Raw genomic sequence first — 27,582 nt, forward strand, 5'->3', positions numbered from 1 at the left:
GTCAGAAGGTCCTGGATAGATATCCTACCAACACTAAGAGACCACAGATGCCAGCCCAGACTACTATAACCAGCAAATCTTTCAGTCACTATAGATGGAGAAAACAAGATATTCCATGACAAAACCAGATTTAAACAATACATATCCACTAATCCAGCCCTACAGAAAATTCTGGAAGGAAAACTTCAACCCAAGGAAGTTAATTACAACCAGAAAAATATAGGTAATAGATAATCCCACTTTACCAACAGCCAAAAGAGGGGTGGAAATCCACACAGAATTCCATCACCACCACCAAATTCAAAACAAACAAGAATGAACAATCAATGGTCATTAATACCCCTCAATTTTAACAGACTTAAGTAGCCCATAAAAAGACACAGGCTAATAGAATGGATTCGAAGACAGAATCCAATCTTCTGCTGCATACAAGAAAAACACCTCAGTTTCAAAGACAGATGTTACCTCAGAGTTAAGGGTTGGGAAAAGATTTTCCAATCAAATGGACCCAAGAAAAAAGTGGATGTAGCAATCCCAATAACTAACAAATTAGACTTTAAACTAAAATCAATCAAAAGAGATGAAGGAGGTCATTTCATACTCATCACAGGAGAAATCCACCAAGATGAAGTCTCAATTCTGAACATCTATGCCCCAAATACAGAGGCATTCATGTTCATAAAAGAAACATTACTAAAACTCAAATCACACATAAAACCTCACACACTTATAGTGGGAGACTTCAATACCCCGCTTTCACCACTAGACAGGACCACCAGACAGAGAAGTTATGACCCAATTGGGTTTAACAGACATCTATAGAACATTCCATCAAAACACAAGGTAGATATCACTTACAAAAACTGAATCAAGACCATATAAGCAATTTAAATAGGCCTATAACCCCTAAGGAAATAGAAGCAGTCACCAAAAGTCTTCCAACCAAAGTCCAGGGCCAGAATTCTACCAGAAATTCAATGAACAGCTAATACCAATTCTCCTCAAAGTATTCCACACAATAGAAGCAGAAGGGTCATTGTCAAACTCTCTTTATGAGACTTCAATAAACCTTGATACCCAAGCTACACAAAGACACAACTAAGAAAGAGGACTTCAGACCAATATCCCTCATGAACATTGATGCAAAAATACTCCATAAAATACAGGCAAATGGAATCCAAGAACACATCAGAAAAATCATCCACCATGGTCAAGTAGGCTTCATCCCAGGGATGCAGACATGGTTCAACATACATCAATGTAATCCACCATATAAACAAGCTGAGAAACAAAAATCACATGATCATTTTGCTAGATGCTGAAAAATCCAAGACCCCTTCATGGTAAAGGTATTGGAGAGATCCGGGATAACAGGAACATACCTAAACATAATAAAAGCAATATACAGCAAACCAACAGCCAACATAAAAATAAATGGAGAGAGAAACTCAACACGATTTCCCTAAAATCAGGAACAAGACAAGGCTGTCCCCTCTCTCCACACTCTTCAGTACTGTACTTGAAGTTCTAGCTAGAGCAATAAGACAACAAAATGAGACCAAGGGGATACAAATTAGAAAATAAGTCACACTTTCACTATTTGCAGATGATATGGTAGTTTACACAAGTGACCCAAAAAAGTCTACCAGGGAACTCCTATAGCTGATAAACACCTTCAGCAAAGTGGCAAGATACAAAATCAACTCAAAAAAAAATCCGTTAGCTATACTATATAAAGATGATAAAAGGGCTGAGAAAGAAATCAGAGAAACATCACCCTTTACAATTGCTATAAACAACATAAAATACCTTGGGGTAATGTTAACTAAACAAGTGGAAGACCTGTATAGCAAGAACTTTGAGTCTTTAAAGAAAGAAATTAAAGAAGATACCTGAAAATGGAAAGATCTCCCATGCTCTTGGATAAGTAGGATCAACAGTAAAAATGGCAATCTTGCCAAAATATACAGATTCAATGCAATCCTTATCAAAAATCCCAGCACAATTCTTCACAGACCTTGAAAGAACAATTCTCAACTTCATATGGAAAAACAACCCTGTACAATAAAGGAATGTCTGGAGGCACCACCATCCCTGACTTCAAGCTCTATTACAGAGCTATAGTCTTGAAAACAGATTGGTATTGGCACAAAAATAGAACAGGCTGACCAATGGAATTGTACTAAACACCCTGATATTAACCTACACACCTACAAACACTTGATTTTTGACAAAGAAGCTAAAATTATACAATGGAAAAAAGAAAACTTCTTCACAAATGGTGCTAGCATAATTGGATGCTGACATGTAGAAGACTGCAGATAGACCCATGTCTATGGCCATGCACAAAACTTAAGTCCAAATGGATCAAAGACCTCAACATAAATCCAGCCACAATGAACCTCTTAGAAGAGAAAGTGGGAGGTGAATTGAGTGAATTGGTACAGGAGACAGCTTCCTGAACTTAACACCAGTAGCACAGACACTGAAATCCATAATTAATAAATGGGACTTCCTGAAACTGAGAAGATTCTGTAAGGCAAAAGACACAGTCAACAAGACAAAAATACAACCATAGAATGGGAAAGGATATTCACTAACCCCACATCTGACAGAGGGCTGATTTCCAAAATATACAAGGAACTCAAGAAGCTAGTCACCAAAACACCAAATAATACAATTAAAAAGTGGGGCACAGAACTAAATAGAGAATTCTCAATAGAGGAATCTAAAATGGCTGAGAGACACTTAAGAAAAGTGCTCAACATCCCTAGCCATCAGGGAAATGCAAATCAAGACAACTCTGAGATACCATCTTACTCTTGTCAGAATGGCTAAAATCAAAAACACCAATGACAGTTTATGCTGGAGAGGATGTGGAAAAAGGGGAATACTTCTCCACTGCTGGTGGGAGTGCAAACTCGGTACAGTCACTTTGGAAATCAGTATGGTGGTTTCTCAGGAAAATGGGAATCAGTCTACCACAGGATCCAGCAATTCCACTCTTAGGCATATACCCAAAAGATGCACATTCATACAAGGACATCTGTTTAACCATGTTCATAGCAGCATTATTCGTAATAGCCAGAACCTGGAGGCAACACAGATGCCCCCTCAACTGAAGAATGGATAGAGAAAATGTGGAACATTTACAAAATGGAGTACTACTACTCAGAGGAAAAAAACCAATGGAATCTTGAAATTTGCAGGCAAATGGATGGCACTAGAAGAAACCATCCTGAGTCAGGTAACCCAGTCACAAAAAGACAAACATGGTATGAACTCACTCATACATGGATTTTAGAAATAGCGCAAAGGAGTACCAGCCTACAATCCATACTGCCAGAGAAGTTAGGAAACAAAGAGGACCCTAAGAGAGACAAACATACCTGGTCCCCTGAGATGGGGAATGGGACAAGATCTCCTGAGCTAATTGGGAGCATAGGGGGGGAAGAAAAGGAGTTAGAAGAAAGAAAAGGGGAGAAGAGGGGGGGGGGAGGAAGAGAGGAGAGAGCAGGAAGATCGAGTCAGGGGAAGAATAGAGGAGAGCAAGAAAAGGATACCATAATAGAGGGAGCCATTATAGGTTTAAAGAGAAATCTGGCACTAGGGAAATGTCCAGAAATTTACAAGGTTGACCTCAATTAATAATCTAAGCAATAGTGGAGAGGCTACCTTAAATGCTCTTCCCCAATAATGAGATTGATGACTACCTTATATGCCATCCTAGAGCCTACCTCCTGTAGCTGATGGAAGCAGAATCAAATACTCGCAGCTAAACACTGAGCTGAACTCTGGAATTCAGTTGCAGAGAGGGAGGAATGATGAGCAAAGGGGTCAAGACCAGGCTAGAGAAACCCACAAAAACAGCTGACCTGAACAAGGGGTTGGTCATGGACCCCAGACTGACAGCTGGGAAACCAGTATAGGACTGTTCCAGACCCCCTGAACGAGGATGTCAGTTTGGAAGTCTGGTTAATCTATGGGGCCTCTGGTAGTGGATCAGTATTTATTCCTAGCACACGAATGGACTTTGAGATCCCACTCCACATAGAGGGATACTCTCAGCTTAGACACATGGGGGAGGGTCTAGGTCCTGCTCCAAATGATATGACAGACTTTGAAGATCCCCCATGGAAGGCTTCACCCTCCTGGGGAGCAGAAAGGGGATAGGATAGGGGTTTGGTGGGGGCAGGGGAGGAGGGGAGGGAGAGGGAACTGGGATTTGATTAGAAGCTTGTTTCTAATTTAAAAAAGGGGGAAAAAAAAGAAAACCACAACTAGTCAAAATGCAGAGCTGTGGAGCCCAGTCCCAATGGATACATCTACAACACAGCTTCTGCATCTAAGACTCAGAGAACACTGCAGAAGACAGGACGGAAAGATTTTAAGAGCCAGAGAGTCAAGGAGTTTGCTGAGATTTTGTCTCTTAGGAATGTCAGAAGATATACCCATCAAGTCTCACCAGTATGACTGACTAAAATATGAACAGAACAAAGATAACAATGATAGACATGCTAAAGTGGATGGAGAAAGCCCATGAGGCTTCAACCCTACATAAAGAACTATAGGCAACAATGGAATGCAGAGAGTAGGAGAAATAGCTTCTCTAAAGAAGAGCACACCAATTGCTTATCTAATACCAAATGGTCAGCCCTGAAAACATCCATATGAGTAACATTATAGAGACTGAGCAGGAGATGCATATATACATTTGTATATATGCATGGATGCGATAACAATTAATGAAGAAAGAGGCCATGAAGTTGAAAGAAAGCAAGGAGGGGTTTATGGGAGGGTTTGGAGGGAGGAAAGGGAGGGGGAGTTTATGTTATAACTTCAAAAATAAGAGAAATTAAAAAAGGGGAGAGACACAAGATCACATACTACTTTATGACCACTAGGACAGCCACCACCAAGAAGCAGGTGGGCAAAGTGGATTGAATCCCTATGTATGGCTAATGAGAATGTAAACTGATAGACACATGCTGAACATGGTTTGGCAGTTCAGGAATTATATGACGTACCAATTTTATTCCTAGGCTTTGAGTCAAGAGAAAAACATGTTTCTATGAAAATCTATGCACTCATGTTCACAGCAGCATTATTAACTGCACAAAAGTAGAAACAACCTAATTATATGGATGGATGAACCAAATGTGAACATACCATACAGTGAACTACTTACTACTCAGCCATAGAAAGGAAGCACTGCTTCATGCCACAATATGTAAAGAGCACTATGATAAAAGAGCATACATAAGGCCACATACTGTGTGGTTCCATTTCTACAAATGAAACATCCTGAATACATAAATTCATAGAGACAGTGGTTGCCAGAAACCAGAATGGGGGAACTGGGGAGCAACTTAAAATTTTCTCCTACTTGTTTAATGTGTATATGTGTGAATATGGACATGTGTATATGTCAAAGAACATGTGGAGATCACAGGACAAACTTGTGGAAGTGGTTTCTTCTTCCATTTATGGATCCACTCAGGTTGTCAGGCTTGATTGCTGGCAAGCCCCCTGAGCAACTGAGTATGACGCTTCATCCTGGGGTGATGAAAATGCTATGGAATTAGACAATGGTGATGGCTGCATAGCCTCGAGAATATACTAAGGCCCACACACGTATACAGTTTAAAAGGGTGACATGGAATATGAATTATACCTCAATTAAAAAAGAACCATAGGACTCTGTCTGCCTCTGTGTATTTATCTTTTGGTGGTTAATGGCACTAGTTAATCTGCATTAAAAATAACTAAGATATTATTTCAGAAATGGGATTAGAAAGTTTTCAACAAAAGCCTTTAACATTTAAAAAGGATTTGACCCAGTTGTATGGTGTATGCCTGTAACCCAGAGTTCAAGACCACCCTTAGGTATAGAGTGTTGAGGTCAAACTGGGCTACGTGGAACTCTGTCTCAAAACAAACAAACAAACAAAGCCCCCAAAAGTTCAAACGAACACAAACCAACCAACCTACAAACAAAAAATCCAAAAGGGGTTTAGAGAGATGGCTCAGTGGTGAGGAGTGTACTACACTTCCAGAGGATGAGAATTCAGTTCCCAGCATCCTTGTCGGGTGGCTCACAAGTGCCTGCAGCCCCAGCTCCACGACAATCTGCCCCAGAAATTCTTTTTAGTACAGTAGATACAATGACTCTCCTTCCTCTCCGTAAAACAAAGGGAAACCAGCAGAGGCAGAGGAAAAGAAGAGAATTTAAGCCTTATTAAATGCAGCATGCAAGCAATTCACTCATTCAGTTACACACCCATGTCTTCAGGCTCTGGGATGTAGGCTAGGAAGTGAACAGGACTGAGACTTTATTCATGGAAGCTAAACTTTGTTTCTCCCCAGAAAATTTTAACGCAGTAGCATACTCAACAGGGGCAAATAAAACAAATCATAATGTACAGGAAGCACATACTCCAGGCCTGGGAGATAACGTACAAAGGCATCTAAGACAAAGTGAAGAGCCTATGGATATGTGACCAGAACAGGGTGATTTTTAAGACAGCAAAAGAACACAAGGAGGCCTCAACATCACAATGAAGAATAGAGGACATTACTGGGCACAAGGCAAACATCATCCTATGAAATACAGTCTTTCTATGGGTATTTATTTTGCTCATTGTCAGGATCCCAGGGGGCTCTGAAAACAGTCAACTTTGACTTGTTTTGCTAATCTCACAGAATTGTTTTTGTTTTTTCTGTCCTCTGTATTAGACAAAATATCCTCAAGGAAAGAAAGACTTTCTTTGGAGACATGATCTCACTATATATAGCACAGGCTGGCCTTAATTTCTTTATCTTTGTGCCTTACCCTTCCGAGCGCTGGGATTAGAGGCATATGCCACTGTTCCTGGCTGAGACTGTAACTTACAGTGTATTCCCATCCTTTGACCAAAGACCTTTAAAAAATGCCGAAAGACGGTATGGAAGCTTCACAGTCAGCCTCAGTTTGAATTCTGTCTCAACCAATTATCTGCTCTTCAGACTTAGCTGGCCCAATAATGTTGAATACAAATTATGTGAGTAATGTGTCCCTGTGTGTTTGCAGGCATGTGGAGGCCAGAGGGTAACCTCAGTTAAAAATTAGTAATTATTATGTGTGGGTGTATACATATCATGTGTGAAGGTCAAAGGGTAACTTCATAGAGTCAACTCTCTTCTTTCACCTTATTTTGTTCTGGGAATTGAACTTAGGTCATCAGGCTGTAAGTGCTGCTACCCACTGAGCCATCTTTCTGGCCCTGTTGACCTTTTTGTTTTTGAGAAAGCGTTTCTCACTAGCTTGGAACTCAACAAGTAAGTTGGGCTGGTTGGACACTGAGCCCTTAGGATCCGTCTGCCTCCATATCCCCAGTGCTGGAATTATTAGACTATATGCCACCACAACTGGGTTTTTTGTTTTGTTTTGTTTTTTTACATGTGTTCTGGGGATTGAACTCAAGTCTACCATCTGAGCCATCTCTCCAGTCCATTAGATAGGCTTTGTTTTTAAACAAGAAAACATTAAAAAGTTATAACAGTTACAATGTTGAACATTTCCATCATTAACCTTACCTTTGATGCTAGAAATCCCTGGCAGGGAGATAGGCTTTAGCTGGGTCTCCATTTGGTTTTCAAGAAAGTGTGAAAATTTTGGCAATGTTGATGGTTCTGATGTGAAGTTCTGTACTTGCTCTGTAGCAAACACATACACCTTTATTACAATCAATGCTAACACATATTAATTGAAGGTCACCTTTTAGGACAGCAGCATACATATTTAACTTAAGAGGAGTAGCTGAGAGTTAAATAGCACAGTAACTGTGAAGCTAATGGCATGAACTGAGGGATGTTGGTGGACAGGTGAGGGGGAATCAGTATTACATTAAGGTTTGACACAGAACCCTTGCACAGGTTGAGTAGCCTTAATCTTAAATGCCCCAAATCAAAAGCTTTTAGAGTACAGACACAGGTGAAAAATTCCACATGTGACTTCATGTGATGGGTCACAGTCAAATAAAGGTAACTTAAAAATACCAAATAAAATTAACACCAGGTCATACACATATGGATAATGTATATATGAAACATGAGTTAATTTTTTATTTAGACTTGAATACCAACTCAAAGATAAATTGAGAATACTCAAAAAAATGAAAGAATTCCAAATTGACAATATTTTGGGTTCCACATGTTTTGAATAAAGAATACTCAAGTTATAGGACAGTTACCATCATTTACGTTTAGATGCTAAGGCTTTAGTTGGGTAAGTCTTTTGACTTCTTGGGAAATAGGCTGTTAAGTCTGGTCTGGGGGTATGAGCCACCAGCCATGTTACCAAAAGAATGCTATCATAAGATAATGTTAGGGGAAGGCCTTCAATGTAGTTCTGTTTCTCTCAGGAGAGAATCTCAGGGAAGCTATCCTACATCTCCACAGCTGAAGAATGCTTGACGCAGGGAGGTCAAAGACAATCCTGTCTAGGACCTTGTTCTATTCTCACAAGGTCTAAATAGTAGATGTTAATTAATGTATCTAATAATATTGATTAGGTGTGTTCTTATCTAGAGTCAAGTGGCCTGAAAATTGAATAATTTCATCATTACATGTTAATGGCTTTCAGGAGGACTAATATTTATTTTTAAGTAAATTTTATGCACTCACAATAACAGAAACATAACATTTAGGAATGGTTTAATATAAGCTATGACAGTAACATTTTTGCCTATAATTGGATGCAGGCAGCATGGAGAAGTCTATTTCCAGCTAAACATTACCCATTCTCCCCTTAATAGACTAGAGTACAAATCAAGTACAAAATGGGCTTTTGCTAAATGAAAGCGGAGTGCATCAGCCTCGTCTCGGTGCGCTCAGGCATCACTCACTCGGTTTCATCAGTCCTGGCGACACCGTCCCTACTCCCTGTGTGGGAGGCAGGCTGCCCAAGCCTGCGTGAAATATTCAGATGGCAGCTTGCTGCTCACCTTCCTCTGCGGTCTCTGGAGGCCTGTTGCTTTCAGGTTTGTTTGTGAGAGCACTGATCAGCTGCAGTTTTTCTCGAAGCTTCGATACCTGAGAAATTGAATTATCTTCTTTCTGCCCAAAACACAGATCAGACAGGTTTAAGGTAGAAGTGGAATCTAACTGGAAACTCTGTATTCCCACAGCACATCTCACATGTAGAGTCTGATCTTTACCAGGGCCCCTCTGAAGTCAATGAAGGGATGGACAAATACTAGGCTGTCTTTGGGGCAGTACTGATGAGGGTGTAGCTGGATTTAAGGCTAGACCATTAAGGGAACATTGTTCTCCATGATCTGTTTCACTGTGAACATTCCACTGATAGGTGAAGGCACACATGTGTCAGCAGTAAAGAAAATGCCCTTATTCAGGTGCCTGTGTGGCACCTGCTTCCTAGATGATGGGGGACACTGTTTTCTGGAGCCATTTTACACTAACTAAAAACTGCTTCAGATATCATCTTGTGACCGTGACATCTGAAGCAAAAGTTAAAAAAAAAAAAAAAAGGCAGAGGAACCGTAAGTATTCCCTTTCCGCCCCAATGTCCCTACTATAATGATTCAACTGGTGGCAGGAACTATCAAAGACACAAAATAGGAGTTGCAGTATTTTTAATTTAAACTGTTACTTGAGTTTAATGATTTCCCCACTCCACCCCACTGCCTTCTTTCCAGCTTAATCTAGGATGGCATACAGAAAATAGATATAATTGTAAAGAACGAAGCCCCACTTCTCCTGTATCTGCTTATTGTATGAAAAGGAGTACCACTGCATCTCATTTCTCATGCCCAGTGAGTTTACACATCCCCTTTCTATCTTTACTCCTACCCTAACAGCTACTGTACAGTGGATACTTAGTTTATTTAGGGAGAACCAATATGGACATATGAATGAAACTAGATACCAAATGTTTGCTGCCAGGAGAAAATGAATCTGGCTGGGATGCTTTGATGAGATAACATGAAGAGACTGATCAGCTGGCATGAAGTTATAAAACACAAGGGATGTGGTACTGTGTTATGATCTGACCGTTAAAATGTGAATTACTGTTGAAATCACTACAGCTTTCTAATAGTAACCGTCTGCTATGTGTGTGTGTGTGTGTGTGTGTGTGTGTGTGTGTGTGTGTGTGTGTACACAACATTTAAATCTGGTTCTTACAATTTTCTTGTCATTATCTGAGGTTTGAAAAATGTACACAAGCAGTTTTAAAAAAATCAATAAAAGTCCAGCTTATAATGCATCAAAATCTTAAGTATACATGACTTTATCTAGACAACTGGTAAGGGTAAAATTGCTAAACTAAAATTGCTAAGGATGAACAAGTAAAGATAACATCAAAAGCCTCTATACTATGGTTTCAGCCAAGTTCATCTCCTATGAACTTCATATCCTCTGAACTCAACACTGAGTGCACCTCAGATGAGGCTGTAGTCACTCTGTCACCTCTTCCTGGCTTTCCCTTTATCTCAGCAGGACTTAAAAAGGACTATGAAAGCCTTGAGAATGTAATCTAAATGCAAAATGATTTTTAAGCAGGACACCATTTTGAGATTATGCCCCAGTCCTCCATCATTAGTTTAGATATCTGTGCTAATTAATTTTTGTCAGCTGGACACAAACTAGAGTTACCTGGGGATAAGGAACCTCAGGTGAGGAACTACCTCCATTAGTCTGCTCTGTGGACATGTATATGAGCCATTTTCTTAATTGCTAACTGATGTAGGAGAGACAGTCTAGCCCACTGAGGGTGGTGAAATCCCTAGGCAGGTGGGCCTGAGTCATATAAGAAGCTAAGAAAGCCAGAGGAAATAGCCAGTAAGTAGCATTCCTCCATAGTTTTTGCTTCAAGCTCTTGCTTTGGCTTCCCTTGATAATGGATGTAACCCATACCCATATATGATGTAATAAACCTTCCTCCCTGTGTTGCTTTTGGTCATGGTCACAGCAACAAAGGCAGACTACGACAATAACTGTCTTAGCTTAAAAACTGTCCTTAGGAAAGCCCACCTGATCCCTATGCTTTCCCACTGTAGTACTTACCAGACTTGTGATTAAGAATCTGAGCTATACCACAATAGGGGTCATGTATCTGTGTCATTCACTGTGGCCATCCCAGCACCTGGTAAAGTGCTGAGCACAAGGTAGGTGCCATGTGATATTCACTTCACTCACTCACTAGTACCCTAACTTACTAATTGCTCTGTCTTGGAGTTTATCACAAGAGATCAAAGTGTTCCTCTTACAGGGAACAGCATGGAGATGCTGATGCATTTGTTTACTTTACAGAAGCTTCCTGTTTACCATTATGCTCTGGGCCTTTATAGTGATAGCTCTGTTGTTAACCAGAGACTCTCTTTTCAGAGTGGAAGTCCTATTACCCATCTTAGATGGTAAAGAAAACAGGAAAATGTTAAGGAGAAACATTAAGACTTGAATGACAAACCTGGAGCTTCAGGCCACTGTGTCCAGCTTTTATGTGGGTGCTGGGGATCTGAATGCAAGTCTTCATGCTTGTGTGGCAGACACTTTACTAACTGAGCCATTCTCCAATACTGACAGTTAATACTTCTTAAACAAATTGGTTAAATTTATTGAAAGGATCTGAACATTTAAATACAAATGGCAAAGGAGTGGGAGAGAGAGAGAATGGAGATGGGCACAAGGAAACAAAGTGGAAATAGAGGCTTCTAAATGTTTTAGTTACAAACTTTAAAACTGAAGTATAAAAGGCAATAGAACTTCTACCCAGATCCAGGCTAAGTCTGATGCTATTGGAAGAAACAGTAGGACAGATGGATACCATTACCAATTATCTTTGCTGGATAAAAATAAGAAGGGGATGGCAGAGACAGCAAGGGGTTTGGGGTGATAAGTTTTCACAATAAGCCTTGAAAACCCTTCAAGGCACATTATTCATCAAATCATTCAACATTCTCAGCTCCTACTTAGCTTAGCTGAGTTCAAAAGGGCTTTAAAAACTAGGGCTCCTTTAATCTTCACAGCTTTGTAGTAAATTACACACTCTTGTAAAGCAGGAGGGCCAGGCAGAGGGGGACAGGTCTTTTTACCCCACCTTTCAAAGCCAAATTTAGGCAACTTGCCAAAAGTTCACCGTGGCAGAGCCAGCCCAAGTATTCCTAACTATGTGTCAGGGTTTGATTTTATGCGTGGGTTAGCTTCCAGCTTTTACTTGAATTTACAATGTGGTTTCCATCATAAACGGTACCATATCTTTGCTCTATTGAACCTTTAAAAGTGAGGCTTATCACTGTTAATGGAATGATCCACATGAATCCCACCAGGATGCACAGATGAAATATGGTTAAGAACAAGTAGACTCTATTCATGAGATCATGAAACCAGTGACCCTCAGAGCCAGCAAGTATGCACCATCACCACCACCTTCATCTTTTTACAGATGCTTTTGTTAGAAAATATTAGCTATACATCATAGTAGGTTTCATTATATTTTTATCCATGTACATATATATTTATCATAAGCCCCTTCACCCAATCTCCCATTAACCCTTCTGCATTCTTCCTACTCCTGCTATTTCCTCCTTCCTATTGCAACCCCTTTCTTTCAAATTCTGTGTGACCCTATTGGTCTCACTAGGGTTTGTTTATAGAAGCAACTTCATCTGTTTTAGATGGTTTTCCTAACATCATATGCAAAAGGGTTCCTCTAATATGCAGAGAGGAGCAGGATGAATCTCAAAGCCAAGTTCAGGGTTAAAAAATGGCACAAGACTGTTGTATCTGCTACTCTTACCACTTCTAATACCTTAAGGGGGGAAAAGAAAAGAAAGGAAATGAAAGGAAAAGAAAAGGGGAAAAAAGACCTCTTTTAGAAAAACATGCTCAAGTTTCCCTACCTGATGGACCACTGGCAACATTGTAAGAGACGTGCCATTCCTGCCAACAAGTTGTAGTGAGTTGACATGTTTAAACTGACCCTTGATTTCACACCCTTTCAAACACACATACCCTGTGCACTTCAGAGAGCTGCTATATGGATTTAAGCAGGAGTAAGTTAAGCACAAAACAAATGTGTGGCCTCTTAAGTATGCCAGACTATACTGTTCACATGAAGAGGGGGATTACATCTATGTACAGACAACACTCCGACACAGAGCATGCCACAGCAGATCTGAAAAGGCTTACCGTGCTGGAGGTCAGGTTTGCTCTTTTGTCTGCCTTGTTCAGTGTAGCCACATCACTTTCTATCAGGCTGAGTCTCTGTGTCAGGTTACTGAGTGTCTCGTTCATCCCCTCAAATTTAAAGTCACTCTGTCTCTGGTATCCCACTACAGTACTGTTGACCTCCTCTAAGGAGTTGTGAAGGTACAGGATATCCTAGAATGGAAACAAATGGGTTGTGGCATCCACCTAAATACTGAAACTAGACAAGTAGGATAGGAGCAATACAGCAACCATTATTGTGTCGACAAGGTAAGGTATTTTTCTTGGTGGTGGTCCCCAACTGCCTAGATCTGCTTTGCTCTTCCTTCTCTAAATGGTCTCAATTTGCCCTCTCTTGGATTGTTTGGACTCAGCTAGACAGGAGGGTAAAGAAGAGAACTGTCGGCAAGCTCCTATTCAAAGTGATGAGTTTGGGAATTAATTTTCCCATGTTTACCTCACTTGCTGGCAGGAGAGCACATTGGGATATTAACTGAAGTCCCATTAACTTAATTGGTCAGAACAAAACTACCTTAAGAACAATACCAATTACTGAATTGGCTTGTGTAACAAAAGCACAGCAAGTAGTGCATTATTTAGTACAAGATTCAATTATTTTTATTGACATCTTCTAGTACTGATTGCTACTTAAAAAGGAAAAATGACCATAGGTTTTAAAGGGCATTAAACTCAGGACAGAAATTCTTCTTAGAGAAGATTTCCTTTATTCTCTTTAATGTGATTCTGAACCTAGCATTCCTCCCCTCCTGCCCTTTGTCTTTAGACTTTAGAAAACACCAAATTTCAAGGATATGTTTCTCAGTGTTTTTAGAGGTTTCTGTGGCTCAAAACAGCCATTACTTTGGATTTTGCATCCATCTTTCATTTGCCCAGATTGCTATTTGCCATAGAGTTTCAGGATAATCTGATCATTCTATGTCTTTCAAGATGTGAAAAGGAATTTACTTCACTGGTTGACATACTAGGAAGAAAGCAGAGTACCACAGCAGAGACAGGATTCCCAAGTACCAACACACACCCTTTCTACTCAGTTCTCAGATAGGAGGGTGATGTACGATGTACCTGCTGAGGCCCCGACTGTGGTACTGTATTTTTTTTTAATTTTAAAAACAATCTTTTCTCATTTTACATACCAATCCCAGTTCCCACTCCCTCCCCTCCTCCTGCTACTCCCGCCTTCCCCACCCCACCTGCCATTCATTCCTCAGAGAGGGTAAAGTTTCCCATGTATGTTAAGCCCACATTCCTCAGACTGCTTCTATAGCCCACCATAGTCCCAAGCAAAAAGTACCTGTTTTGAACTTTCACTATTGGTTTTATTATCAAGCTCTGACGTCACTGAGGGTGATGTCATTATTTTGTTGCTTCCATCAGTCCCCTTTAAGAAATGTTAACACAAATGGAAGTTAGAACATAAGCAACAACTAACTACTAGGTTACTTAACCATCTCAGATGGTCCTAGAACACTCTTTCCTCTCTAGGATGTAGCTGACCATGGATTAATCTACAGGAGTCCCCCAAAACTTATGAACCATCTGAAAGGTATAAAGAGTATCATGGACTTTTGAGGGTACCCAGCATGAAGCAGAGAATGGACAGCAGCACCCAGGTTACCCCAGGAATCTGAGCACCTCCTAGTATGTGTCTCAGTTTCTCAATGGAATGAATTCTGTACAAACTCCTCTCTCCTCTCCCTCATGCCAGTGAACATGCACATGATTGGTTTTCCCTTAGTACACGCTGATATCTACATCAGAGGTCGACTCTTCTCCTCCCTTTCCTCCCCACTGCTCCAGTCCTCTTTGCAGACACTTAAACATAATATGCTTAGATACATTTTCATCCTTTACTGGGAAAAACTAAATAGCTGATTCCTTTACAGCCCACAGCTAAAGTTTAGTACAATGTGATAGTAGGAGGGTTACTATCAACAGCCACCAAAGGTTAAAAGATGCCAATTCAATTACAACAGTGTAATTGGCAAAACAGTTCTCCTTAAAATCTGAAATCCTAGACATTTATCAACCTTGCTTTCACAAAAATTGAAGGTAAAATTAAAAAGAAAAAAGATGTAACACCTGTGGTTTTAGGAAGCAGAAGATATTCAGTTAGGAAAAAGTATTTTAGGAAATGGCTCATTACTTGAGAGCATGCACAAGACAAAGGAATTGGTGAGTTATATCTTTATTAGTATGGGGTACAGAGGTCCTCCGTGGCAGATGGAATTAGAAGCAAGATGTTTGGACACCTCTGTTGAAACTTTTCCTTTAAGGTTAGCCCCACTAACTAACAAACAGTGACCAAGTAAATTACAGCAAGTACTAGTTCAAATGAAAAACCCTCCTTTCTGAAACTCTCGGATGCAGCTCAGGTTCCTTGGTACAAACTGAAGTCAACTTGTTTCTCCATCAGGATAGCAAGGGTTGCGCCATCCTTTTCTCTACCTTTATAGATCCTGCAGGGAGCTGTTACAAAGTGGTTATTGCCAGGATGACTGTGGAGAGCTTGTGTGTGCAGCTGCAGTAGGAGACTAAGATGTCTAAAAATAGCAAGCTTTGCTTCCTTCTTAGCTATTTGTTGTTTCATTACAAATCATCTTCAGATTTTGGGGTTGAAACAACAAAAATGCTTTATTTCTTACTGTTCTGTGGCTTTACTGAGTTCCATTCAGGCGATGGCAGAGGACAATTCTATGTAGTCTTCTGTGAGGTGATACATATGGCTACATTCCACTGACACCTAGTGGGAGCTGGAACATCCAGATGACTTTTCTTCTAGATCATCTCTTCCCCTGGTCTCTGAGCAACAGGGGTGTAAAAACCCTGCTCAAATCTCTGGTGCTCATTAGAGTGAAAAACAGTAACTTGCTGGAGTAGTTTGCTTTGCAGCAATAAATAAGATAATTTTCTACTGTCCCTGTCCCTTTTTCTGATACCTTTCTGATCTTCTTTTTCCTACCCTACTTGTTCCATCTTTGGAAAATGTGTTATGAGCATCTCCAATACCATTTTAAAAAAAATATTTATTTATTATATATACAGCATTCTGCCTGCATGTATGCCTGCACTACAGAAGATGGCACCAGCCAGATTTCATTACAGATGGCTGTGAGCCATCATGTGGTTGCTAGGAATTGAACTCAGGATCTATGACAGAGCAGCCAGTGCACTTGACCCCTGAGCCATCTCTCCAGCTCCCAAAACCATGTTTATAAAAGATACCTTTCAATCCTATCTACCTTATTGCTTGTTCAATTGTTTTTGGAATTATGACTGATATAGGAAATGGTGATCAGGAGCATGCTGCCTTTCTGTAGTGTTTACAGATCTTACCATATCGCTCTGCAGTAATTCCAAGGTTTTCTTATGTTCATCCACAGTTTTCTGTATTGCCTCCACAGCTAGATGGACACTGTTTAAAGTATTGCCAATGGAAGCTACACTCTGAATAGAAACAATATAGGAACATTAGTTTCCCCTTTTAAAAGCTTTACTAAGTATAACTGATATGCAATACATACATATATTCAAAATGAATAATAATATGTGAAACCATTTCCGTAATAGAAGCAATAGTATTACCCCCAGCCCAATTTCTTCATGCCTCTCTGTAACTTCCCAAGACAACCATTTATTCACTTTCTGTCACTATGTATCAGACCAATGAATATATACTTTCTAAAACTTTTTCTTCTGTATGTCGTCTTTTACTAAGTGCAATTGAGATTCAGTTATGTCTAAGCTGTTCAGTATGTTACATGCCATTGGTGCGGTTTTATCAACCTGCTTATTCACCAGTTAATGGACATTCAGGTTATTTTCAGTATCTGACTATTATAAATGAAGCTGCCATAAACATTCATGTGGACTTGTGCCATCATCTCCCTTCATACTTCTCATCACAATACATAGATGAACAGCTGACCATATGGTGGACTTATGCTTCACTTCTTAAAAAACTTGCAAGCATTTTACAGTTCCATCAATGGTATTTAGAGGGCTCCTATTACTCCATAAGTTACAAATATAGGTGCTGTTAATTTTAAAAAATTACCCATTCTAATGGCAGTGTTGTGGTATGCTGTGATTTTAATTTAGACTAAAGCACTAACTAAATACAGATCAATATTTTAATTATTTCAACTGTGTTCAAACTATGAATTCCATGTAACTTATAGAGAACAATTAGCAAAAAACATAAACATTCATTCTATGAATAGTTTCTCATAATATAAAACTCAAGCTATTTTCTCAATTAAGGAAAACTACAATCTTTCCTAAATAAAATCTATGTTCCTAAAAAATTATTTGTAAGTTATATTCTGAAAAAAATAATAAATCTGGGACTCACAGATAAGATGCCTACCTTTAAACTATGTGTGTTAAATACCCTATAGGCAAGTAGATGGCTAGAGTTGATGCTGTTGAGTGTCAACAGTCAGGAGTATTAAGTGATGGCTTTTGAGCAATATTGAGTGGGTATGATTTCTGGCTCTAGGAAACCCAGCTAGTGGTAGACTTTTGTCAGCAATGAGTATAGTTTTTTGTTGTTGTTGTTGTTTTTACGAGACAGGGTTTCTCTGTATTGTTTTGGAGGCTGTTGGTCCAGCCCAGCCTCGAACTCACAGAGATTGGCCTGCCTCTGTCTCCCAAGTGCTGGGATTAAAGGCGTGTGCCACCACCGCCCAGCAGTAATGAGTATAATTAAGTAACAACTTACTTTGCTCTTCGTAGTCTTAAAGAACCCTAGTATAAAGAGGGCATGATTCAGAAGTCATCTTTAAAAAATGAAGAAATTAGGCATATTTGTATGAGTGTATGTGTGGGTATGTGCATGTGAATGCAAGTGCCTGTGGAGTCCAAAAGATGTCATTGCATCCCGTGAAGCTGGAGTTATAGGAACCAAACTCCAGTCCTTGGCAAGGGCAGTATGTGCTCTTAACCAATAGTCCATCTCTTCAGCCTCCATTACTTTTTAAAAAACAAAAATCTGAAAGAATGTTATTACTTGGTGGGTTTTATCTTTTTATTAAGATATACTGACTAAAATTTATCGTGTGACAACAGTATTTTTAACCAAAGTTATTTTATTGTTTTGAGGTGGTCTTATGTATCCCAGGCTTGCCACATAGCCAAGGATGACTCTGAACTTCTGATCTTCCTGCCTTTCACATGCTGGGATTATAGACCTGCATTTCCACAACTGTTTTTATGTGGTGCTGGGCATCTGGGGCTTTGCCCATGCTAGCCAAGCACTCTACTAGCAGAGCTGCATCCCAGCCTCCAAGGCAATGTTTTAAAATTACACTGAAACAAGAATTAAAGAGACCAGGAGATGGTAACATTTTCATGAAAGCTAGCTAGGTTTTAGAGATGAATTACTGTTTCAAAACTGCATCATCATTTACAATAAAAGCAGTGCCCAGCAGGATTTGCAAAGAGATAACATTTGGAGTAGTCTATAAGCTACTGTTGTTGCAAACAGCCACCAGACACTCAAAGACACCAACTGTTAGAGAATCCTCACTGGCTGGCTGGCTGAGCCCGTCAGGACACAGGAAGATAGTGAGCTCTTGTTTGGCGGTTGTTTTTTAGGAAAGCAGCTGACAGATCATGTAAATCCTAGAATGAAACTCTGAACTAGTATTCCCACCAACTGCAGTGTGCCTGGTACACACTGGAGGAAGCCCCACAAATGCTTGTTGAATTAATGAGCGCAAGAACAAGCCGGTTCCCCTTTTTAAATGTAAGACTGCCAAAATTGCTTCTGTAAGGCTACAGAGGCCTGCCTTTTTCAACTTGATTCTTGGAAACGATGGCAAGAATCTGCTTCATTAAAATTGCCTGAGCCTTTTAAATTTAAATGTTGAGAGCAGATGACCATACTGGACAAGCAGCAATTTACTGGGAATGAACACAATGCTTGGTTGTAAAACACCAAGTTTTTTTTGTTTGTGGTTTAGCAATTTCTCACTTTGTGTAACAATTTAGATATTTAGGGACAGAGCCCGGGATATAATTGAATCAAACATCACAAGCTAACTTTTAAAAGTCAAGGATCCTAGTTAAAATTCACCGTGCAAGGAGCTCTTAATTTCTAGAATGGTTCTTTCATTTTTTGTTATGGGGGTCATGCTCTCTGTGTTCAATCAGAAACCTTGTTTTCCCTTTCACCTCTCTTCAATGTCCCCACCCAGCTCTAGGCATTCCTGAGTCTTGTCCTTCTGGCTTCTACTTGTCTGCTGTTAACTCTACACACCAGGGGTCAAATAAACAGAAATTATAAACTGCTATTTGCACAGGCCCTGAGGTCTATTATGTACCTACAAGAAATTGTTTAGAATTTATACAGACACCTTTAGAAAATAATAACAAATTGTTTCCAAAGTATTTTTTTTCAATTTCTACCGGAGAGTGTTTAAATGTACCCTTTGTCACACAACTGCTCCTTAACTTTTAATTTCTGCATTTTATCTTAGATCATCTTTAAACAGCAAAACAAAACAAATAACTCAACTCCTTTCCAATCATGGAAAAGTAGAGGTGTACAGCACTCTCATCCACAACTGGTCTGGGCTCATGAAGATGTGTAATGACAAACTGAAAAGTAAACTGTTACCTGCTAACACAGCGGTCCCAGCAGAGCAACTCTGGAGCACAGACAGACAAATGAGAAACAGTGTAAACCATAAAGTAACCTGCTGAAAATTAAAGGCCCAACTATCAAAGTTGTTGTGAACTCCACAGAACACAACAGCATATTTCACACTGCTCTTCTGAAGCAGCTGATTTCAGATGCCAGGTTTTCAAAGTGAACTCTTAAGAATTTAGCATTAGGCTAACCATAGTGCTCAAACATAGCACTTACCTTCTGAAGTCCCTCCACAGTGCTAGGCAGGCCAAGTAAGTCTGCAGCCGACTTGACATTGGCTTTCAGGTGACTTACTGCAGAACTCAACAGAGAAATCTGAAAAAGATCAAGAAACAAAGAAAACAGAATTTGTAGAGTATGTGCTTCCTTCACAAACTCTACAGCTCACAATGTCAAGGTGCCTGTCAGCTCTCAGGAACAGAGGAACTGTAGTGTTCTGGAAAGAGCTGAGAATCAGGAAGCAGCAATAACCCCCCACTTTCCTTGCCCAATTTAAACTGATGCCAAGGAGGCAGAGTGTCATTCTTTACTTTAGTCTAGGGCTGCAAGGCCCAAAACTCTTAAATTACTCAAAAGATGCAGTGATTACCACACAATCCTTCAATAGTTGAACAGGAAAAGAACTGATGATGAAGGGCCACCTCAAAACTTCACTTTGGTAAAATAGAACACCTATTTAACTGAACTTTTGTTCCTGTCCGAGTGGGAACATAAATTATAAAGTAAAAGCCCATCATCACAAAATATAGTCCACAGGAACTGTATCCTGACAACTTGAACAGCACTTTCAACTACTCAGGGACTTGGTTTTGGTTTAATAATGTGATTAATATTTCAAACTCAATAGCTCAACCAAAGCATTACTTTGTACCCTGAAGGAGCTCAATAAATACCCACTGACTCACTGAAGGATGCAATGAATGTATTAAAACAGGAATTGAATCAAAATAAAATGTGGCTTCCTTTCTACTACTTAGGGGTAGGATCTAAGTAGCTGGACTCCTATCTGAATGGGGGCTGGGGGAACCTCTATAACATGCAATTTCAGGCTCCGAGTTCACATTCTAACAAGTCCTGCAGTGTGACTCAAAACACTTTTCAAAGAGTCTTGGTGTCACACTGCTTTGCTATTCTAAATTTTAGGATGCGAATAAAGGTCTACCAATAAATTGTAACAAGAGCGGCCTGACAAACATCCAACTTTCTGGGCATTTGCTACCAGCCAAGCTGTGGCAGGCACCAGAAGGTGTGAGACACAGCAGGACCAGATTCTTCCAACAAGTATTTGGCATTTTCTTTGTGCTGACACCTTAGTTGCAACCATAGGGATTCAACCAGAACATTCTGCTAAGCTGCTTCACAATTCCTGGCACACAGAGAGTGTGAGATAATGAAGGATTGTTGTATGAGCCACTAAATTTGGAGATTAAATGTAACCTAGCAACAAATGATTAATATAGGTTACAAGAATTAAATGACACATGTGACTAAAGCTCAGCACAGTAAAAATGATTAAACCAGTGGCAGTTCTTTAGAAGTGAAATTGAATGAGTTTTTACACATGCCATGCTCCTTAAGTGTTCTCAAACATGCAGACCATTCACTAATGTTCTAACTCTACCCATTTCAAAACAGAAAGGTGAGACACCTCAGCCCACAATGAGAAATACTTTAAAAAAGCTATAATAAACCTTGAAGAGTAGCAATTACATCAAGAAGGTTTCGTTTTTGTGCCATTCCTTTAAGAAGCTATGGATAACACTGAGGCTTCAAAGAACCTAAAGAAACAGACATTCTCGTGCATTGTTATGGGAATGTGAACTGGAAAGGGATTGTTTTGAAGGAATAGCCCTCAAAACCGGAAATGTTTATATCCTTTGTTCAGCAACTTCATTTAAAGAAACCCATCCTGAAGATTACTTGCTCACAGGCACAAAAAAATATCCACAACAAGTCTTTCTTATTTGTACCAACAAAACACTGGAATAATTTAAATGCCTATCACTAGATGTGTACATATATTCAGTGAACAAAGGACACTGTAGTACACCACATACTCAATGTCTCCATTTATTTACATATACTTGGTATAGCCCATATGCTGATACATATTAAAAGCTATGATAGCTTTACTAATAGGAGGTGCACAACTATGTACAAATGTGAAGAGAAGGGACTCCTTTCCCAGGTATGTTTTACAATCATTCTACATGCCCTATTATGCAGTATCTTTCAGACACTCATGAATAAACTCCTTTCACTGCAATTGGTCAGACCCTAAAGTGATAATAACACACTGCGTTTTGGGTGATCTGGGCAGAAACTATCCTGTCAACATCTTGAGGCTATGGCAGAGCTAGTCAGGAGTGTCTTAGGAACATTATGGCCTCAGAGAAGGCCAGCATGCTGCTAGAAGCTGACATTTCACTTAAAACTAGGGAAGCAATAAAAGCCAACACAGGAGGACTAGGTTAGGTCAATTTTTTTCTGTGTCACAAACACAGTAGGTCTAGACTCTGGAGTGTCAGTGGCATCCCTGAGAATGTGTTCTGGAGAGCTGACCATCAACTCTGCAGTTACTGGTCACACAGCGTCTTTCTTATCTAAAGGACCTGGATCACAAACTGGTCACCATCTCAGTTATATACCCCAGACCTCCCCTCTTCAGCAGAGCCAAACTGTGTGGGAAACTACAGTAAATGTACATGTTTAACGGGACTGGAGAGACAAGGGTGTTCTCTCCCATTATCTCTGACTTCAAACAGGCATTCTAGAATGTGAGATTGGATTCAAGCATTACAGAATTTACTAAAACATCACATTTTACAATCTGAAGACACTAAAAACTGAGTTAAATAAAAACCATTAAGGAAAAAAAATCACATTCTAGTCAAAAGATGAGTTATGACTACTATGCATATTGTATTTTTTTAAATCAGCAAAAGTAAAAATAGCCACTGTGACTATTTACTTAATATAAATTTTATACTTCAAAAGCAGGAATTCTATTTTTTCTTTAGGGTTTAACTTACTGTTCTTTAAATACTGAGGAAACAGTTGAGAAAACAGATAATCACAAATGATGAATGATTATGAGTAGGGACTTCCTACATAGTCGTGACTGTCCTAGAACTCACTATGTAGACTAGGCTGACCTTAAATAAAGTCTAGAGAGTCTCTTGCCTGTGTCTCCAAAGTGCTGAAATTAAAGATGTGCACATGGCCCTACTTAATCATATAAAAATGAAAGAAAAACAGGTTCCCATGACTTAAGAATTTCAATGGTAGACTGCTAGATAGCTGTGACCTCGGGTAAGTTCTTTTGCCACTTTTGAGTCTCAATTTTCTTTTTGTCCTTGCCCACCACACCAGACAGGGTTTCTCTGTGTAACAGCTCTAGCTGCTCTGGAACTCACTCGGTAGACCAGGTTGGCCTTGAACTCTGCCTCTGCCTCCTGATTGCTGGGATGCACCACCACCGCCCAGGAAAACTCAAATTTCTTATCTGCAAACTGGGGGTACCACTTCTTACTTCATGTGATTAAGGACATAGAAAGAGGAGATCATACATGCAGTACAGCCAACAGAGTGGCCTGCACAAAGAAAACCTTTAATGTATACCAGTTATCACCATTACCACCCAGATTTTCATAACCATGCCTGAGGCTGAAAACAGTATACAATCTCCTAATGAATGCAATTAGATTGATTTACAAACGACCATCATACAAGTGTTTAAAAGAGAGCAGCAGGAACTAAGAAGGGCACCTACAGTCCTTGACAACAATGCTTGTTGAATTACTTTATCTCTGGCTTTTTTCTGTGCCCAAATAGGGCTATAAGGAAGGACTAAAATTTCCTTAATACAAAGTCTTTTCACTTATCCTTTTTTCAAATATTATTGGGTAGTTATCTTCTGAAAAGCTACAGCAAAGTTTGAATTAGTGAATGCTAAACCACTGTTCCTAGGTGTAGGGGCTAAGTGCCTGTGAGCCCCTTGGTCACGTTTTCAGTAATTTATCAATATAATATATAACCTTGTTTTACATGTGTTCCAGTTTAAACATCTTATTTAATGATCTGCTGACTTATTAACACTGACCACACAGCCACCAGCACTGCAAGTGATGCCTGAAGGAAGCCTACCTAACAGTGAAATTATCAACAAAGGGCACAACAATGTGAAAGGTGACATGAAATATACCACAGAGTCCCACTTGTTTCCAGCATGAGAACGGAACACGAAGTAGGGTTCTATTTCGCTCTATTCCAGCTGTCAGTGTCTGTGGGTAACTGTGCATACATCAGTGGATGACTGAAAAAGCCTCATACTTACAGTTTTTGTGGTTAACAAACAGATTTTAGCAAGTAGATAAAAATATGAGGGTCAGCTATACTGTCCTACTGAGTGTAACCTCCTCTCTTTCTCCATCTGGTCCATTTCCACTTCAGGACTTAGCCCAATGTTCCTGGGAAAGCTGATCCCAATCTGGGCTGGATATTCATTTATTTAAATATGGCTTCAGCATTTGAACTATATGTTTCATGTCAAGCTGTTTACTTTCCTATCTTTTGTTTGTCCACTGGGGTAAGGAATTGCACCTTTTTTGGTTCTAAATCTACCATAGTCTGAATGTTGGTGCTCCCCTAAAAGACCCATGTTCAAAATCTCCAATGTGGTAGCAGTAAGAGGTGGGGCCCTACAGGCACAACAGGGGAAGGCTCTACCCTCATCAACAGCTCAATGATGCTACTTTTCCTCTTATGCTAATGAAGATATAACAAGAAGACACACGAATGAAGCAGACAATGAGTCTTTACCAGAGACCAAACCCGTTGGCACCCTGGTCCTGGACTCTAGGGCCTCTCGAACTGTAATCAATTCCTATTGTTTGTAAGTTACCTAGTCTAAAGCATTTAATTAGAGTGGTCTGAATAGACTAAGACAGAGGCAAAGGCTTAACGCCATAAAAGCAGCTCAGTAAATATTTGTTCTCTACAGAAAGGAAGGCCCTTGTAATCGTCAATAGGGAGCGGGTACAACATCCGAGGTTTCAGGCATAAAACAAAGTGTAAATGACATTTCACGTACTAGCTTGAAGATTTTCAAGGTAAAGTTGGAATTTAACTTTCTCAGCCAGGTGACCTTCTTTTCCCAGTACAAATTAACTTCAGCTTACTTGGTAGTAGGAAGAGTTCTTGTTAAGTGACAGAATATATTTTCTTGTTGTTTAAAAATGCCACTAGAAGATCTGAATTGATAATTTCCATTAGATATAGAAACATGATTAAATATTATTTTTACTTTTATTCCTATTTTACCTCAGATGAATAGAGCACCAGATGTATAGCGTTAACTTTAGAAAACCACCCAGACTGCTAAGCTCCCTTAGGAAACAACATTAGCTCTACCTTACCCCCATCCATCCTCTGGGTCTATGTTAGCATTCTCTGTATTAGGCTGACTTTATAAATCAGTCTGGCATCTCGCAAAGCATGGTGCTACTCATCCGCAAAGAGTTTCAGTCTGACCTTCTCCAGTTGCACACACCTAGGACTTCTTCCACCACACTAAGTGCCAGTTCTCTCCTTGAGCAGTCCTAGAATGCCAACGTATGAGGAGATGGGAAACAGAGTTGCTCTCCTATTTCTGTCTCTATTCTGCCAAATGGAAGCCACAGACTGTCCAGGAGAAATGTGCTCTCGGGGCTTCTGTGCTACTTGCCCCTGCTGTCATCTCTGTCTACACTGCTCATCTGCTGTGTGACTGCAGGGCTGCAGTTGATTCTAGTCTTTGTGTACGAAAGGAATGAGTATCTGCTTTTCTTGAATTCCTGAGAGTCTAAGAATAAATGCTAACTAGGAAATACTACTTGCTATCACTCATCAATTATTTTCTGTGTGATTAAAAACAAAATAAAATGGAGCCAGGGGCAGTGGCTCATATAATCTTAGCACTCAGGCCAGCATGGGGTACATAATGAAACTGTCTCAAAATCAAAACCAAAATAAAACAAAACCCCTAAATAGGAATGAATAGGGAATACAAAGCCATAAGGCACTGAACATTTTCCAGGTGAGCTACTGTTTTCAGAAAATTTCATTTTAGCTACTTATGGTGTCTTAGTCTACTTCCTATGGCCACTGCCAAATGCCATAGAGTGGGTGACTTATTTTAGCCCATTTAAGAACATGTAACTGCATGTGATGAGGTATTTTTGCTTCATCACAACACAGTGGAGGGCATCACATGCATGTGATAAGAGTGAACAAGTGTGCCAGCACGCCTTCTCTTTCTCTTCTAGTACCATTTTGGGGTAAATGCTAACTAATCCCCAAAGGCTCCACGTCCATGTACACTTGACACATGGGCTGGGAGACACATTCAAACCATAACATATTGCCATGCATGTCTACTGGGGAATGTAGACATTTTTACTTTGAGTTCCTAGACCATTGAGTTTCAGTCTTAAACACTGAACTATGCTTCTCTCAAAATGTGGCCAAAAGGTGTAACTTTATAAATATCTACAAGTCCTTTCTTCTAACAGGGCTTCCTACTGGCTCATTATAGGACTCTGGATTCCACCCTGAAAAGAGTGTTCTCTTCATCTCAACAAAGATGACAAACCTAATTGAAAGCATTTTGCATGTGCATTATTCATTTGGCATTTGAGTTTTCTTCTCAATGATCACTTCTTTTCCCAACCAAACTGAAAACAAAATCAAAAAGTCAAAATAAAACAGCAACAAACAGGTTAACCCAAAACCCAGATCTGAGAATGGGGCTATAGATTCCAGTGGTAACTATGCCTGTTTACACCTGTGAGAAACTTGGTCAACATCCTTAGACTAAACACTGCTTCTTTGGTAGATCCCTTCTTTTGGAAGCAATGCCTACTGAGCTCTGCACAACTCTGAGACTGAACAAATTTGTCTAGACTTGCTTGTCTGGCCAAAGCATTTACCTGACTCTACTGCCTGCTCCTAGGCTATTCGAGCTGATGGTGAGCTGTGTGGCTGTTGTAGCTCTGACTTCCCACCTACAACACTACACTCCAGTGCTAAAACTCTAAGTGTAAGCTTTCTGAAACAAAACAAAACTCACTCACTAACAGTATGCCAGCCCCTTTCTTTGGGAATCAGATGGCACTCCTTATTTGATACCTATATTACTCTGTAGAAAAAGCTGGCTCAAGTATTTACAACTGCCTCTCTAATGCTTTTCTACCTGTGGACTCTGCATATGCAGAAAGGGTTAACACTTTAAATACTTGGTAAATGCATTTCAAATTTTGGAGAATAACTACTATTTTAACATGACTGGATCATAGCATTTAAACTCCAACTTAAAAAGACAAAACCTGAATTTATAAACTTATACTAAATGCCAAAGAACCAATGTAGATTCATTTCCGCAGTTTATATAGGCATAAAGTCACACTTTTGCTACCTGCTTATTCATTTCTGTGATGTTGATCCAGACTCTGCTCAAGCCCAGCTCCCCAGATTCAATCTTCTCAAGTTGCTTTTGTTTGCTGAGAAGTTCCTCATTAAGTTTGGGGATTTCCTGGAATGAGCTTTTCTGATTAGATTCCACTGAAAGAAAAATAAGAACAATTGTAAATATATATCACATTCTGGTCCCAAGAAGAATAAAAGGGAGGGAGGGGATCACAGGGTAGGAAAGGAGAGATTAGTGA

General features: G+C 39.7%; 1 protein-coding gene across 1 annotated transcript in view; it reads right to left on the reverse strand.

Moving 5' to 3' along the window:
• The window catches only part of Efcab14 (EF-hand calcium binding domain 14), a 42,714-nt gene that overhangs the window by 7,042 nt on the left and 8,090 nt on the right, over window positions 1–27,582 (reverse strand). Inside the window, exons 4-10 of the mRNA XM_013114961.3 lie at window positions 27,333–27,478; window positions 20,096–20,194; window positions 16,561–16,671; window positions 14,519–14,605; window positions 13,189–13,380; window positions 8,985–9,096; window positions 7,576–7,695 (exon numbers count right to left, since the gene is read on the reverse strand). Of these exons, the coding sequence (XP_012970415.1) occupies window positions 7,576–7,695; window positions 8,985–9,096; window positions 13,189–13,380; window positions 14,519–14,605; window positions 16,561–16,671; window positions 20,096–20,194; window positions 27,333–27,478 (867 nt within the window). The remainder of the gene's footprint in view (window positions 1–7,575; window positions 7,696–8,984; window positions 9,097–13,188; window positions 13,381–14,518; window positions 14,606–16,560; window positions 16,672–20,095; window positions 20,195–27,332; window positions 27,479–27,582) is intronic.

The sequence above is a fragment of the Mesocricetus auratus genome, unplaced genomic scaffold (genome assembly GCF_017639785.1).
Source record: "Mesocricetus auratus isolate SY011 unplaced genomic scaffold, BCM_Maur_2.0 Super-Scaffold_100014, whole genome shotgun sequence".
In the NCBI taxonomy this organism is placed as follows: Eukaryota; Metazoa; Chordata; class Mammalia; order Rodentia; family Cricetidae; genus Mesocricetus; species Mesocricetus auratus.